Here is an 18,310-nt window from a genome sequence, read left to right on the forward strand (position 1 = left end):
TTTAGTGGTATAAAAAGCAATAATCATTGTATTATCTTCTCTCATAGTTTGGGGGTTTGCCTTGGCCTAGCTAAATATGCCTTGCTCAGCATCTGTTATGCTGTTGCAGACAGTCACTGGGTAGAGCTGGAATTATTCAAAAGTTGCTCCCTCATGTATCTGGTGCCTGGGCTGGGAAGACTCAAACAACTGAGGATCCTCCTGCTCCCCTCTGCATCTCCATGTGGTCTCTCAGCATGGAAGCTTCAGGTAGCCAGACTTCTTATGTGGCAGCTCAAGGTCCAACGGCATATGTGCTGATTGTGTGCCAGATGAAAGCTGAATTTCCTTTTATGACATAGCCCTGGAAGTCACATAGTATCACTTCTACTGCCCTCTATTAGTTGGGCAATCACAGAGTCCTACCCAGGTCTGAGGAAAGAGATGTAAACCCTATGTTTTGATGGCAGAGAGACAAGATTCTAGAAGAGCATGTCCGACAAAAATATCATTGAGGTCATTTTTGGAAATAAGCTTTCCTAACTGTCTTGGTTAATAAGTGACATGTGGTTGTTTTGAAGACACATTTTCAGAAAACTGGGTTAAATTCAAAAGAGCTGACATCCCATATCTTGTTCAGTATCTAGGCAAAGTTTCTTCCCTGTATTCTCTTGTCACAATATTTTGAAAATCTAGACTTAAATTTTCAAATCTTTCAATAAAATTGTTGGTCCAGAAAGACTTCGTAATTATCTTGAGGTTTCATTTTCCTCTAGAGATATTGAAGTGTGAAAGACATGGCTGTATATACAACTTGAATAAACTGGTATCTTGTTTGGCAAAAGAATGGCAGTTAGTATCTTGTTCACTCAGAAAAATTCTTATAATGTGGTACTTCTCTTTGGCATTATGCAGGCAAAAATTAGAGCTGAAGACAACAGAAGCAGGCTCAAGACTGAAACCTGGAAAGCAGGTTGCAGCCATAATTAAAGCAGTTGATTCAAAGTACACGGCCATTCCCATTGTGGGACAGGTCTTCCAGAGTGAGTGCAAAGGTTGCCCTTCTGTAAGTGTGAACAAATATGGGAATAATCATAGCTTCAAACTCTATTTTCCTTTAGTCTGCAGTGAAAGCATCAGCTAATTTTATGAAGAAAGTTTCTAAAGAGCTACCAGCCACCATAGAGGTATGATGGCAGTAGCCTGACAATATGTTCCTGAGAAGATGAATAATACAACAATAATTAACAAATAATTACCATCCACTCATCTCAAATAAAAAATGTTATGACCTAAGGACAGCCTTTTAAAAGTTGTACCTAGAATTGGGGGAGGAGGGGCAGTGTGGATAAAGATCTTAATGCAGTTAAGGGGAAACATATGGTGTCAATAACATGGACAAGGGTCTGAATCCCAAAAGTTTTGTCCCTTAATAGTGATTTGTCCACTGGTGAGATACTTTACTGACCTCAAAATTCTGAGTATTGCTGTGAGGACTAAAAAATGATAGCAAACTCTCTGCCTAAATTAGGAAACACTTTTTTTACCATATTCCAACCTCCCCTACAATTATAGCCAGAAATGAGATATCCCGTCTTCAAGGCAAAGTAGATCATCTTGTAATATTTTTAATCCAATGAAAAATTTCATTTATTGCATGAATAAGTTGTGAAGTATGTCCACAGAAATGACTTTTAAGTCCAGCATTTCCTAATATTTAACCTATTGTCAGGAGAGCAAACCCCAGGCTTCATGCTCTGTGGGTAGCTGCTAGAAGATCCTCTTCCCTTGGACATTAATGGTAATCAGAAAAGTGGAATCCATAGTTTGCTTAAAATACAAGGCATTAATTTCTTATTCCTTTCTAAAATTTTTTACCAAATTGAGTTAGAGGAAAGCCAAAACATTTTGAAACACAAAATTGTCATTTTCAAACTTTCTTTTTTATTTCTTTTTCTTCCATGTCATTTAATGTTCTGATGTAATTCTCTGATGTCGTATGAGATGAAAATTATTTAAGAAAGTTACTAATGAAACTAATCATCTTTTTTCTATGCTGTGAAATGTTAATTTCTCTTCCCATAGTTATTAAACATTATAAGCCATATAAGATTTTTCATAATTATTTCTTAATTATTGTAGGAAGGGTTTATCTCACTGAAGAATTTGCTTTTCCAACTTCAGTATAATGTCACTAATGCAACTCTTTAAGGCAAATAACAAAAAACCTGAATTCATTCTGATATGCTCTCTGCCTTCAGAAATAACTCAGTAAATCTTTAGCTAAGTACAGCTGGAATTTTGCTTTGGAATATGCTCTTAAGATTTGATAGCTAAAAGAGATTTGAAAAAGAGAAAATAGGTGTCTACTGCTTATTAAAAGAAATGAATAACTTAAAATCGGTAGCAGGCTGATTACCCCAGAGTTAGAGTTGGAAGTCACTGATAGAATTTAACACATTATGTACAACTAGCGGAAAAATAATATAACTATGAAAAATAAGTTCCTTAGTTTGTTTCAAAGGCAAGAGACATCATTAATTTGAATTATTTATTATTTTTAATACCACAGTAGAATAACTGTAATGTGTGTGAGAATTACCTTTATTTAAATACTACTCTACTAAACATAGATATACGAAATTCACAACTCGGACCTCAGCAATAGTAAAACATTGAATTTCATACAAACAATGTAATAAAGAGGTAGGATACAGAAGTCAAACTGTTGCAAAAATTGATCTTCAGTGAGGTGCTGGTAAATTAGAAGCCTGATGCACCTCTTCAGCCATTCTGATTTTTTTCCCTACAAAATATCCCATTGTTAATTAAAATTTTACACAATTTCACTATGATAATCAAAGCGTGGCCTCAGATATAATTCCCTTGGGGTAGGCGTGGAATGCCCTATATGTCCAGAAACCATTTAATTTTGTCCAAGGTCTGTCAAGCCAAATACTAATAGACAAAAACAGTTCTCCTATAGAAAAATGGTACACAGGCTCAGCAGGCCTCTCTTTATTTGTCTCTGGAAGTCACAGAGGTGTGATATAAGCAGGGGCCATCGGGTATATTGAGGTAGGATACAGAAAGCTTCTATTGCTTATCAGATACACAGAAATTTTATTTCTGGGGAGAACACCTTTTGTAAATGTGGACATTTGGAATTATGAGTGGGGTATGAGCCTGCAGCCATGTTTTGCAGCTCCTGAAGCGCTGGCAGTCCACAAGGAAGCACCTGCAGCCTGACAACCTCTCCAAGGCTGAGGCTGTCACACACTTCCTGGCCTTCATACAGCACCTCAGGACTGCGAAGAAAGAAGAGATCCTTCAAATACTGAAGACTGAAAACAAGGAAGTACTGTAAGTTCCCCAAACTTTGTGTGGAGTTGTCTGTCAGGAAAACATTTCTGGGTTGTTGTTATTTTTTACATAAGGAAAACCCCTTTTAAATCAACTACCCCACCTCCAAATCCATTACTCTGTTCTGCATTTTCATCAACCAGTTCTGCCACAATGCATAGATTATGTAAATTAACCCCCTTAACAATACTGAAGTAAATACTATTTTTAGCTCCATTTTACAGATGAAGAAACTAAAGACAGGTTACACACCTAAAATTGCTGGACCAGTGCCTGCACATTAGAAACTCAATAAGTATTATGTTTCTCTGTCTCTGCTTCATTCACTAGGTTTCTGTCAGAATCAAAATGATATAGCACTCATTTTTCATAGCATATCATTTTTTAAAAGTATAAAGTATTAATCACATGGCTAGTGTGTTTATATGAATGTGGTATATAATATTTACATAATATATTCATTAGTATGAAAACTAGTTTCAGAAATTTTACCATCCTAGACGAAACCAAACAAGGATTTTTGATGACTAGAATATGTAACTAGAATTTTCCTATAGGTGCTCCATTCTGCTAACACATATTCATTGTGGTTGAACATAGAACCATACCAGGGTGTTTTTAATTTTTTTTTTTTTTAAAAAGCAAAAACTTTCCCCTTGGATATAAATTAAGGTTAAAAGAATCTCCCATCTTTCCATTGAATAATACCACTTCAGTTAAATTAGGCATTTGAGAAATATGTGTATTTACAAAGCTGACTAAAAAAAGAGAATCAATTTTGGGTATCATAGTTTTTATGTATTACTCATATAGAAAAGAACATGAACCTAATTAATAATTTTACTGATGTAATCTTTATTTACAAATCTCCAAATTATATTTGGCTTAGGTTAATATAATAAAAAGTTTGTATATTCTGAGTATCCATTGTTTGAATGAGAGGGAGGGGAGTTAAGGGAGAGGTTTAAAATAAAATGGGGGTGTCTTTTTGAGAAAGTCTTATTTATTTATTTTTGCTCAAATATAAAAATTCACTTCTTTAGGAAACTCAAACCAATGAAGATCTGTGAATGGTAGAAATTTCTGATAGTTCCTTAAGCACCCTAAACATTGATATCTGTGACTATACCTTTTTTATAGACCTCAGCTGGTGGATGCTGTCACCTCTGCTCAGACCCCAGACTCACTAGAAGCCATTTTGGACTTTTTGGATTTCAAAAGTGACAGTAGCATTATCCTCCAGGAGAGGTTTCTCTATGCCTGCGGATTTGCTTCCCATCCCAGTGAAGAACTCCTGAGAGCCCTCATTGTAAGTCAAATGGACACTGGGAAAATAAAGGTTCTCAGCTGCTAATAAAAACTCTTAAGAATGTAAGCAGTAATTAAAACTTGCTTAGATCAGAATGAAGGCTACAAACTAGAGACTTCTAAGTATTCATATGCAAATTCTATTGAACCATTTTCTATCTATTAATTATTAATTGTACAGTAAATTATTTCACGTAGTGTCTTCCCTGCAATTCATTAAAGCATAAACTATACTTTATGGAAATTTAAAGATTGTGTTCATCTATCATATCACGTGGCACAGGACAAAACTTTAGAGAAGTCTAGTTTATGCTTCAATGATCAATTTTAAAAGATTTGTCAAAAATCTTCCTGGTATTTAATACGCATACATCGAAGAGGCCCAATTCTTCTCATATTAAAAACTTATGTTGGAAACAAAAGCTAGACTTATCTTGGGTCTAAGATTTTTTTTTAAAAAGTGCACTTATCCACTTATGATCCAGTGAAACAGTTAATAACCTTTTTGGAAAATGGGCCTATTTGAGAATCTTATAAAAAGCAATGAAGCCCCTTTTCACCCATACATAAAACTTTACACGCTTTTTTTTTTTTTTTTTGGCCCACTGATCCAATGAATGCAATCCACAAACCCTTAAGGAGTTCATGTACCCCTACTGCCCCAGGTTAAGAATACCTGGAAAGGGGAGATTCCATTAACTCTTTAATTCAAAGCTAGATAGTGAATTTGTAAGTATCTCAAAAGCAACATTCTGAGTTTGCAATCTAGGAACATAAAAACGTTTTCCTTTAATCCTTAACTATATGTGTGCCTTCAAAATGTTTAAATGTCTTGGTAACCTTTCTTATCCCTGTTTGGTTAATAGAGTAAGTTCAAAGGGTCCTTTGGGAGCGATGACATCAGAGAAACTGTTATGATCATCATCGGGGCCCTCGTCAGGAAGTTCTGTCAGAACGAAGGCTGCAAACTCAAAGTAAGTGCAAATCCAATCTCATGTATCATACCATTCCAGACCATCCTACTTAATACTCACCATGCTGCCCACCACTGGCACTCTTAATCCCACTACCCTACTCTACTTTCCCTATTTGCATAGCACTTATTGCCATCTAATATACTTTACAATTCAGTTGTTTATTATGTTTATTGTTTATTTCTATTTCCAACTAGATTGTAAATTCCATACAGAAATGGATCTTTGTTTTGTTCAACATAAATTGCTTAAAACAGTGCCTGGTACATAGATAATGCTCAATAAATACTTGCTAAAAAGTGAATAGTACATTAATCTCCCTGCCAATATACATTTATTGAGTGCCCACTACATACTCAGTTTTGAATGGTGTGTGTGATATAGTTCTTGTTCTCAGAAAATATTAGACTCTACGGCTACCTTCTAGAGCAGAACTTTGCCTATAGTAATTGTGGTTTACAGTTTTGAGTTTTGATAGTTGGAATGTAGTTACTTCTAATCACTTAAAACTTTATTTGCTCAAGGCTGCTCCACTTGCCTAGGTGAACTATCAATTGTCACATCTTTCTCATTAAAAAAAAAAAAGCAAAACCAAACTTTTTAAACATAACTAAATGGAAAATATCAAAATGGATTAATATCTAACACAGCCCATGTTTCTATACTGCAAGTAAAGATGCTAAATATATATACATAGCCTATTTTCTGTCCACGTTTTTTATATAGCCAGCATCCGGTGAGCATTTTTCTTCTACTTTAGAAACACATCACCATATTAATTTGCTTACTAATGCTTACTATTAAAAACAATAGGGAGAAGATTCTTGAAACCAAATTGTTCCAAAAGAGGCAACCCATAACTAGAATGCACACTAAGTATTAAAATTATTACTAAAAAATAGCAGCATTTAAAACATTTGAGTATTAGTTTCTTAAGTTTTGGCAGAAATAAAATTTACTATTTTTTTATGACATTAGAAAACTATGACTTCTTATATTTTTTAATTTGCATAATTATTTGAGTAGCTGATTTACTTCAGCAATTTGTGTATTAAATATCTTGGCTAAAGACAAAACCCACATATAAAAACAACCATTCATCAGTAATTAATGAGCATCTTCTCTGTCCTAGGCATGATGCTAATATTTTAATATAAAGATGCATAAAATATTCTACCATCCTCAACAAACAAACTCCTACTCTGCTTATCAAATATAAACAGATACATAATACTGAAATATAAACAAAGTACTCTGAGAATACAGAAGATACAGCAACCTTTTCTGTTTGAAAGTGCTGGGGGGAAGGCATCACCAAAATAGTAGTATTTGAGCTTAGTCTAGAAGAGCTTTTTGCTGAAAAGATCATAGTATGGAATAAAGAACATTCTAGGAGAAATACGACAATGTATGAAAAGGCCCAAAATCAAAATGGGCCTGGTATGCTTGGGAGCAGTGAGAAATTCTGTGGTGCTGGAGCAGAGAATATGTTTGTGGGGGTAGAGAGGTGGGGGTGGAGATACAGGAAAGAGGGGAAAAGAGCAGAGAAGTAACCTGGATCTTTAATAATGACAAGCTAAGCTTACCTTCATTCTGTAAAAAAAAAAAAAAAAAGGGAGACCAATGCAGTCTCTAGACTGGCGAATGACATGCACAGATTTTTTTATTTAGGAGGAAGCAAGATGTTGTACAGACTGGGTGCTGGCTGGATTAGAGTCAGTGAGATCTGACTAGAAGCATCTGCAATAACCTAGACAAGAATTAGTAAAGGTCTGAATTTATGCAGGGGCCGAGGGGTGAGAGAAGGAGACAGATTCAGGAGTCATTTAGGAGGTAGAGTCAATAGTATTTAGTGACTGGTGAGATATGGAGAATGAGAAAGGTAAGAATCCAGGTGACTCCAAAGCTTCTAGGTATGGATACATGGTAAATAGTGATGCCAACCACTTAAGCAAGGTTTATAGAGCCTGATTTGGGGGTGGAACGAGGGTAGAACTATTAATTTTGGGGGGCCATGCTAAGTTTGTAATCTTGTGGGTAACCAGATTGAGTTATCCGGTGGACAGATGGCCATACCCATCTGCAGCTCAGAAGAGAAGTTAGGGCCAGGAGTAGAGAGTGGTTGAAACCTTGGGAGAGAATAGGATTACCCAAGACAGGTATGAGAAGGAAATTAAGCAAAGGATTAAATTTAAAGTTTTTTGTGTAATGGGATTGCCTGATTCTTATCACATCTTTAAAATTACCTTATAGGTAGCTGCAAACTATCCGCTATCACTGTCATTCAATTTTGTTAATGTTTTTGAGTGACATTTTTTTTTCTTTCTTTAGCATCTTTGTGGATAATGAGATTTGATCACCAGATGGACTGTAGTAAATGTTCAAATTTTCTTTTGAATTTCCTGCTGTGGAACACTCATCTACCTGTTGCACAAATCAAAGACATGTGAATGGAAAGAAAATTATGTATTCTAAGTACAAATATAGGATATCTATTGGGCACACAATACTTATACTAACCAAAAGGTAACTGCCATTCTATTGCATGCCATAGCTTTTCAACATTTACTAGCATGAAAGCCATTGTTCTATGGCAATCTGAATGGCAGCTAGGCAAGTTAATAATCAATATTAAGAGCCATATTTCTTTTTTTTCTATTTGTGTTTTTGTTTACATTTTGACATCCCTGCTTTCTTTTTTCCATGAATATGTATTTGAAAAAATTCAAACCTACAGAAAAGTGGTAAGAACAGTACAATTCCATGAACATTTACATACCTTCCATCTAGATCCACTAATTTTTAACATATTGTCGTATTTGGGTTATCTCATTCTGTTTTGTTTTATTTTATTTTAATTGAACGATTTGAGAGTGAATTGCAGACATCTGACATTTTATCCCTAAATACTTTTATTTCTTTTTAATTGAGTGCTATTGCATCTAGGCTCTTACAATGGACAAAATATTCATATTTATTAAATTGTGAGTTCATATTGCTCTCTCTAATTCTAATCCAAAACTACAAGGTTCTTTCTCTTCTTCCCCCATTCCATAATTATGTACTCCTTTTCCCACAGTGAGAACCCTGGTTTTCAAGAACATCAATATATTTACTCATCCACTCAGTCTTAAAACATACACAAAACAGTTTTAGAATTGCTACACCAATATCCCTACAAAAACTAAGTAAAGTTCAGGACTTCATTACAGTTCTTTTTGTCTTTAGCATATATTCCACTGAAGGTATACAGAGTATTGTGCTCTAAAGTTGCTTGGATTAATTATTTTTTTGTTCTCTTCTGTTTAGTTTTATATTATCAATGTGATATACATATAGGTTTGTTTCTGTTTGAATTAAACTTTAGTAATTTTCCCTCCTTGTTGATTTAATTTTATTTCTTGAACATGTGAAATAGTAACACGACTCAAAAGTCAAAACTATATTTTAAAGTATTCTCAAAGAGGTTTCATTCCCTTCCTATCCCTTCCACCCATTCTCACCTCCTGTAGATAAACAACATTGGATTTTGGTTTCTTCTTCCTTTGTTTATTTTTGCAACAGTAAGCAGATGTGCATACACATACACAATTCTTATTTCTTTTTTCTTGCACAAAATACAGTTTCTATATATACTCTTTTGTATCTTATTTTTTCCATTTAACAATATATCCTGGAAATCACTCCATACTGATTCAGAGAGATCTTCCTCATTCCATTTTACAACTGCCTAGTACTCCACTGCATCAATGGACTATGGTTTATTCAGCATCCACTATGTATGGTCATGTAGGTGATTTCCACTGTTTTGCTATTGCAAATAATGCTAACCTTAGGCACATTTTTTCTTATTGTTGGAGACAGAGCTAGGGTTGTTGGATCAAATGCAATTTTGTTAGCTTTTGTCAAATTATCTTCCATAGGAATTATACCATTGTATGCTTCCACCAGCAGTATACGAGAATGTCTATTTCCCCATTACTTCACCAACAAAGTATGTTATCAAATTTTAAAATTTTTTTACCAATTTGATAGTTGAGAAATGTCACTTCTCTGATTATGTGTGAAGTTCTTCGTGTTTCTTTCTATTTGGTACCTTTTATATCTTGTTCTCCACTCCATCTCCTCCGTCACCACATCCCCATGTATGTGCGTTTGTGTGTGTCAGTGTGTGTGTACCTGCAGCCTAATTTCAAATCCTGTAGATGAATTAGCCTACAAATCCTGTACATGAATTAGATCTTAGGAATTTTTATTTTAAAGATGAAACTAAAGCCCCTAAAACATATGTAGTGGCAAAGATAATACCAGAACCCAGATGTCTCTGTTTCTAATTTGCTTTTGCATTAAACGATTAACTTGTACTCAATTATTTTTATTTACAGGCTGAAAAAGAGCCTTTTTTGATTACAGAACATATTTGCAAAGCACCTTGCAAAGTAGCTGCCTTATAGCAAGCATTAAAGAAATATTTTTTGAACTGTATGGCAGCATTAATTACATTTGGAATCAAGAGGAAAAAAAAGGTCTTTTAAAACATTTACAACCAGACCTTATGGTCGAGCTCTAAGTGCTTTCTTTCACTCAAGTTGTTACTTAAGAAAAGGTATGTGGTAACACTTAGGTTCCATTTAGTTGCTGCTTTAGAAATTCAATGAATGAGCAGTTTTGTGAATAATCAATCACAAGAGAATTAAGAAGTGGCTTTATACATTTAGAATGTGTTCAGAAGTAGATGTGCCCATTAATTATACTCATTGCTCCTTAAGAATGTGTTAATATATGTATTTTTAAAAAACACAACACTTCTATCAAGCTTTATTTGTTTGCTTTCATTTCATTGTGTGCCTCAGTCAGGCAACCAATGTAAAACTTTCTATAACCTTAGGTTCTTTTCTTGGACTCAAGAATAAAGCCAATCTTGCCCAAGTCTTGTTTTATGTATGGTCATGTATATGTTTAAGCTATGTGATATTTTTAGGCAGTAGTTGAAGCCAAGAAGTTAATCTTGGGAGGACTTGAAAAAGCAAAGAAAAAAGAGGACATCATAATGTACCTGCTGGCTCTGAAGAATGCCCTGCTTCCAGAAGGCATCCCACTCCTTCTCAAGTATGCTGAGGCAGGAGAAGGTCCTGTCAGCCACCTTGCTACCACTGCTCTCCAGAGATATGATGTCCCTTTCATTACTGATGAGGTAAAATCTCCAAGAGTATTTGCATCATTAACAGAAGGAAAAAAGCATGTCTGAACACGAGTTGAATGCAAATTCCTCTCAATTCACTCTATTTTTCCCCAAAGAGTCTCTTTCTCCTGCCTAGAAAAAATTCTTAAATTTCATTTAAGCCTATGCTGAAGCAGCCTCACATTTTGAATAGATAATGTCCTATATCCTGAAGCATAAATATTGAAGAAATTCTTTTATTTTAAGAAACAAATTATTTTCAGAAATAACTTTACTTTTACAAGTTTTAAGATGCTGTTAAATTTTTCATCACTGAAATTTCCTGGCTTAAGTGTGACCTTGTTTGTTCCTACAACTATGTTTTCAGGAAACCATCTAAATTAAACTTTGTTAGGGCAGAGAATGTTTATAAACCTCAAGATAAACTGTATTCTGAGAATGATGTTTGCGCCATTAGTTTGCAGCTAAGCACCTTCCCAGCAGAGTTGTGTCAAAGTTGGTGGCTACAAAGCATGATTGATAGGAGCACAGGCTTTTGAGACCGACAGACCATGTGTAAATTCTGGCTCTGTCCTTTCCTAGTTGTTTGTTATTGAGTGAGTTACTTAACTCCTACATACCTGAGAGCAAGGCCAAGATTCAAGGGAGATAGAAAAAGACAGAGGAAAGTGGAATTGAAAGAAATATTTATAAATGCATAGTATAGAACTCCACACATTGCATATTGTTAGGCAATGCTAGTAACCAATAAAATTACTTGTTGCTACAGAACGCAATTATTTTGGCACATTTTCTTTGATGTTAATGTTTTGTTTATGATGGGTAGAGTAGGTTTGTGGAACATAACAGTGTGGTGCAGGATGTTGATGGAGGGGGAGATTGTGTGCATGGAGGGGCAGGAAGTATATGGGAATTCTCTGTACTTTCTGCTTAATTTTGCTGTGAACCTAAAACTTTTTTTTTTTGTGACCAGTAAGGGGATCGCAACCCTTGGTGTGGTGTCGCCCACACCGTGCTCAGCGAGTGAGCGCACCAGCCGTTCCTATATAGGATCCGAACCCGCGGCAGGAGCGCCGCTGCGCTCCCAAGCACTGCACTCTCCCGAGTGCGCCATGGGGCCGGCCCTGAACCTAAAACTTTTTAAGTAAAGACTATTAATTTTTAAAAAATAAGAAGGGATGATTCTGAGGTACTTCATTGTAAGGAAATATCAGTTCATATAGCCATCTCTCCACAGAGCCCCGTTGCCATGTGGCAGCGGAATCCTTAACATTCTGTATTAGTTAGGTAACTCCAGGCTATGCTGCAATAACAAATGAACCTCAAAATCTCAGCAGTTTATCAAAAGCTTATTTTTCATGCTCTGCCTAATATGGGTAGGGGAATATGTGGCCCTAAGTTTACTACAGTTGTGGAGGAAAGAGATGGAGAAGGCATACCAGCTCTTAACTACCTTGGCCTAGAAGTGACCTACATCGATGCTGCTCATGGTCTACTAGCAGAACTAGTCATATGGCCCCAACCTAATTGTAAAGGAACCTGGCAAATTTAGTAACACATGTATATTTTGATGAACACACACTATTCCTACTATATAATACTAATATAAGAAATCTAGATATGCACTAATTTTGAACATCTTATGAGCAGGTAAAGAAGACCTTGAACAGGATATACCACCAGAATCGTAAAATTCATGAAAAGACTGTGCGCACTACTGCAGCTGCTGTCATTTTAAGTAGCAATCCATCCTACATGGAAGTAAAAAACATCCTGCTCTCTATTGGAGAGCTTCCCAAAGAAATGAATAAATACATGCTCGCCGTTGTTCAAAACATCCTACGTTTTGAAATGCCTGCAAGGTATGATACATTGCACATGTTTTTCTGCTTATTCAAGCTTATTTGTATATTGGTGTAGTACACATGCAGCTAATAATAATGGTGTGGTCATTATGCTGGATTATGCTGCATAAAACCAAAGAATGCAAATTCTCCCATAAGAGGACTTTTCAGGGGTCAGATAAAACAACTTCACTTTGGCTCTATGATTTGGAACTCTGGGTATGATTTTTACTCTAGATATCCTGTTTAGTCTGGTAAATATATATTGCCAAATGTTAGTAATGTTTTAAAGTCAAACTGCATTTTCAACGGAACTATTTTTATGAGTAGCACAACAAAATGATGTAAGTTCTCACTAAGTGGTCTTTTTATCTTAACTTTCCAAATGTTAGGCATCTTTGAAGCCTCATGTATCATAGATCAAATGAGTTTGCATTTAAATTTGAAACCTTGGGTGTGGCCCACATTTTAGGACTATTCAAGGTATGAAGCATGTAAGCAGCAGACTTTATTGCTCTCTGTTGCTCTTGCTGGATTAACTTCCTGCCAGTTCCCAAGTCTCTCCTCTGAAATTCACAAATTTTACTCTTTAAAGTGGCTCCACCAAAGCACTTCCTCACTGGAATCAGAAGGCCGGAGAAGGAATTTTCATTTCCCCTGAATTACATGCAGAACATCCCCCACAGGAAAGTTCATATTTGAGCATTCCCTATAGGAAAAAAAAAAAAAAAGATCAGGGAAGGTGGAAAATAAAGAAAAATAAAATGGAAAAAAGAGGGTAGTAAAAGGCTAAAAGAAAGAGAAAGAAGGACGAAGAAGACTGAAGGAACAAGAAACAGGGAGAGTGGGTAGAACAGAGAAAAGAGGACACAGGAAACAAGAAGGGAACAGGTGAGTGAGGGAGAAAAGAAAGTCTGTCTGCAGCCATGTATTTCTAGTTGAATGGATTTGACATCTCTCTCTGTTTCTTTGTTTGCTTTTATGAGATTCTGTGGAGGAGATTCTGGGTATATTTGCTGCCTTTGTCTTGTGAACCTAGTGATCTAGAGAACCAGAAATGGAGTAGGGAGCAATCTAGGAAATGTGAAACAGTATTACAAACATTATGGGTCAGATTCTCAGAAACAAAACCATTAGAGTTGGAAGGGACATTAAAGACCCCCTTGATTGGTATCTCTCTGCAGCGTAGGGGCCCGCTCTCCTGGCAGGTAGTGTGCAGACTTTGCTTGTTACACTCCGGTGGCAGAAAACTTACCATCTCCGAGGGGACTTGTGCCATTGTTCAGAGACTCTCACCATTACGTCTTTGTGTGGACTGAAATCTTCCTATTGAGCCCGGTTTTCTCCCTGGAGCAAAGCAGAACATGTCTAATCATTCATCCACATGAAGACTCTTTGAATATTTGAGGACAGCTATCATGATCCTTTTCATCTTTTTTTCTCTAGGCTAAAATTTTATAACTCAGTGATACCGGGGGAGAAGGAGAGCTATAAGGTTACCATTCCCTCTTCTCAGTAATTATCTACCTCATACCTAGGTCCAGATTTATTAGTTGATTATTTTGCTGTTTTGCTGTGTTGTTATTTTATTATTACTGATACGATTAATGTTATATAATAGGAAATGGGAAGATTTCAACACTAATTACGTAGACAAAATAGACGCTTGGGGTAAGGATTTAGACTCACTTTAGAGGAGACAATGGTACGTACCTATGTGGGTTTTACTGAGCTGTTTACATAATTGAAAACTACACAGACAGAAAAAATTGTGGAAATTTACTATTGCGTATTATCAGCCAGTGATAACATTAGAAGGTGGAGAAAAATGTTTAAAGAAATGGTGTGTAACCTCCTCAGTTTGGTACAGCTGAACATATATACTATTAAACAGTAGAAACTTGATGATCCAAAGAACATGTGTTTTCCACTCCTGAGGTGTGTCTACCAGTCAGTTTAAGCCATCCCGTAGCTGGACATCCTTGCCTTGCTGTCGTTTTGATACCAAACTAAATTTCATATATCTGGGTAATGAAGGGGAAGCCCTAAACTCCAGCTGGCACCTCCCTCAGTCTTGGAGGAGCATGAGAAAAATTTGGACCCCTCTTTTTTCCACTGAGGACTTTTTTTTTTTTTCAAATTTGACTTGGGAAACAGCCCTTACAATTAATATGCAGCTTTTTCTTTTTACATATTGCAGCAAAATGGTCCGTCGTGTTCTGAAGGAAATGGTCATTCACAACTATGACCGTTTCTCCAAGAGTGGATCCTCTTCTGCCTATACTGGCTACATAGAACGTATGTAACCCAAAAGGGGGTTCGCCCTCCATGCCCCACCCCAGCTTGGCATTGCTGGAACTGTTTTTAAATTACAGGTGTTTTTGTTGTTGTTGCTGTTGTTATTATTAGGTAGTCCCCATTCGGCATCTACTTACAGCCTTGACATTCTTTACTCTGGTTCTGGAATTCTAAGGAGAAGTAACATGAACATCTTTCAGTACATTAGGAATTCTGAACTTCATGGTAGCCAGGTAACTCATTTTCCATGGATTTTGCTGAATAAAGTATGTAATAAATTAGTCTGAGGTAAAACTAAATAATGTATAAGTTAGTGGTAGCTTCTGTCATATTTTGCTATTGATTTTATCATCTGCACAAGGCTGTATATTTTATAGTCTCAGAAAAAGTTTCAAATATGAACTTGAAACCTAAGTAATTTGATTCAACGGACTTGCCAAACATTCACTTGTCTTTTCAAAGGTACACATATTCACAAAATTGAAATTGTGTCAATATTTCTCACATAAACATTTTTATAATATTTTATTTTTATTCATAGGTATATTCCTTAGACCCCCAATTATCTAATTTTAGAATATATTTTTCTTTTCTGGGTGTTTCTATGAAGAGATTGAGTCCCCATAATAAAAACCTTCATAATAGAATATGGCTCTCTAAAGAGTCAATCAGTATTTTTCCAGTACTGCTAGAAGAGAAAAGAATAGTGTAGGCATTTGACAAATTGCTGACTTCCATCCCTTTAGTTTTATCCAAAATTAGGTGATGATCCATTAAGCCTTCCTAATTATAAAATGTACTTTCTCTTTAGTTTTTATGCATATCAAATTATAACCTTATAAATAAAGTCATTTAAGCTTTAGAAATGATTGAGTGCTAAAAATACTTGAGTTCTCATCAATATTATATTACCACACCCTTTGATAGTACTAAAGTCAGAATACTATGTCTTCTGTACTGATGAATCACCATCTGTTTTCTGATATGCACTCAAAATGCCAAACACCCAGTTTGGCTGGTGGACAGAAAATTCGTTGGATTCTTATGTATGGTAGACAACAGGGTGTGAGGCCCATCACAGTGTTCATCATCTTTTATTATTTTAGCCAGGGAGTAAAGTTTGACAAGGAAAGGTATTCCATGCCCTCACAGCAACATCCTTAGGACAACTGTGCCAACACCTCTCCATCTCCTTTTAGAGGCTCTACAGGATATCTGATCTATTATATATGACAGTCCTGGAGAGACTGAGTCTCCAGGATTACATCATAAAATGGAAAGCTCATGGTTTTTATAGTCAGACAGAAGGGGGTTGAATCCTGCCTTTGCCATTTACTAGCTAGGTAAACTTGAGCTTTTTTGCCCCTTGTCTACAGAACGGGTAAAATCATATGTATCTCAAAGGGTGGTTGTGAGGATTAAATGGAAAAAACTAACTCCATCTTATATTCAGCAATAGAAGCTTTTGTTTGCTTATTTTATTTTTATTTTTGTTTTTGTCTAGCTGAGACAAATATTTGAGTTTTGGATTCCTAGAAAAGTTCTAGCTGTAGCTCATAAGCCTCGCATCACTTACAGAGCAGGCAGGGAGCTTATGTCATGAATGTTAATTGATTTTTTCCCTAGGTGGTCATTGAAGCCCAAGGACTGGAGGCTTTAATTGCAGCCACTCCCGACGAAGGGGAGGAGAACCTTGACTCCTATGCTGGCATGTCAGCCATCCTCTTTGATGTTCAGCTCAGGCCTGTCACTTTTTTCAATGGATACAGTGATTTGATGTCCAAAATGCTGTCAACATCCAGTGACCCTGTCAGTGTGGTGAAAGGACTTATTCTGCTAATAGATCATTCTCAGGTAATTCATTCCATCTGCACGTAATTATTGAGTCCCTTATATGTGCCAGGCATATTTTAAATGTGCTCTATTCTTGAAGGATACAAGACAAAGTTCTGCTGTCTTGGAGCTCACATTATAAGCATTTGGTCCTCTTGGTAATCTTACCTTTTCCTCCTGTTCTCCTTTGTTACAGACATGTAGCATTTTCTTTTGCATTTATTAGCTGATAAGAAGTCTCCTTATTTTGAGGCAAATATAAAATACTGATGCTAACGGGAACGAAAAATTGGGGAGAAAACATCCTAGGATACAACAGAACACAGATGGCCTTGCCTTTTTGATTGGTTTTCCTGGGTACATGCACTTAGATGATATTTATCCCAAAGGCAGGAGCTGAACTACATGGCTTCATAAGTTACTGATAATATTTGTAATAACAACAATATGAAGAACCATACAGAGCATCATTTTGACCCTGCCAAATTAGTAGAGGCACAGCAACCACTGACATCAGCCACATGCTTCAGAGAGACTCTTTGCCCAAAATTCTCATGTTTGTAGAACCTTGGAAAGGTTTGTTCATTCTTAGACAATAGGAGTACTTTTATTCACTTGAACCACATTCTTCAGAATATTTCTCAGTTTTCCTCAGCCTCAGATCTTACAATACTGTACCAAAGCCTAACAATACTATCTTCTGTGCAGTAAGATTTAAGAGATCAATACACTATGGGATGGGGGTGGTCTGCCTAATTGTAGTTTTTGAAAAACAGAAGAGTGCTAATCTGAATAACCTTTGTGTTTTAGTGTTTGATGCTTAAATTTTTTTTCTTTAGTGACTTCATTTACTTCCTGCCTTAATAAGTGTAGCAATATTAAAAAAATAAAATATTTGCCAAATAATGGTCTTATGGGGAATCCAAATGATCACTGTACACTTCCATTTTTATCATTCCTCTTACCATTTCAGTATAGGTGTATATGACAAACAAAAAACCTGCAAAAAACAATTTAGAGTGGCTTTCTTTATATCATGTAATAAATACTTGGAAGTAGGTAGTCCAGGGTTGATATGGAAACCCTGAGTTATCATCAGAATGTAGCTCTTTTCCTTCAGCTCAGCCAAACTTACCTGTGGCATTTAACCTCACGCTTGTCACCTTGTGGTTACCAGATGGCTGCTCTACTTACAGCACTACTTCCTCATTCCAGAAAGAGAGAAGAAAAAGCTAAGAGGTTACAGTCTACCTATTTTTCACAACTTTATTTGGAAGCCCAGTCTAGAATATTATTGACCAAAACTGTGTCACATGGCTAGCAGCAAGGGAAGCTGGGGAATATAGTTTCTCAGTGGGTGTATACACACTCTGAACACAACTGTGTCTCTGTTAATATGAATGGAGAGAAGGACAGCCAGCAGTGCCTCCCATATCCCTTAATCCTCAAGTTACACATGTAAAAACAGTTCTCAAATTACATCAGAATCTTACATTGCACAATAACATCACACTCTTATTGAAAGAATT

General features: G+C 36.1%; 1 protein-coding gene across 1 annotated transcript in view; it reads left to right on the forward strand.

Moving 5' to 3' along the window:
* The window catches only part of MTTP (microsomal triglyceride transfer protein), a 41,106-nt gene that overhangs the window by 15,153 nt on the left and 7,643 nt on the right, over positions 1-18,310 (forward strand). The window contains exons 7-15 of the mRNA XM_063108374.1: positions 895-1,045; positions 3,185-3,342; positions 4,483-4,651; positions 5,517-5,624; positions 10,606-10,818; positions 12,457-12,668; positions 14,851-14,948; positions 15,060-15,181; positions 16,575-16,802. Of these exons, the coding sequence (XP_062964444.1) occupies positions 895-1,045; positions 3,185-3,342; positions 4,483-4,651; positions 5,517-5,624; positions 10,606-10,818; positions 12,457-12,668; positions 14,851-14,948; positions 15,060-15,181; positions 16,575-16,802 (1,459 nt within the window). The remainder of the gene's footprint in view (positions 1-894; positions 1,046-3,184; positions 3,343-4,482; positions 4,652-5,516; positions 5,625-10,605; positions 10,819-12,456; positions 12,669-14,850; positions 14,949-15,059; positions 15,182-16,574; positions 16,803-18,310) is intronic.

Source organism: Cynocephalus volans, chromosome 9, assembly GCF_027409185.1.
Source record: "Cynocephalus volans isolate mCynVol1 chromosome 9, mCynVol1.pri, whole genome shotgun sequence".
NCBI classification, from domain to species: Eukaryota; Metazoa; Chordata; class Mammalia; order Dermoptera; family Cynocephalidae; genus Cynocephalus; species Cynocephalus volans.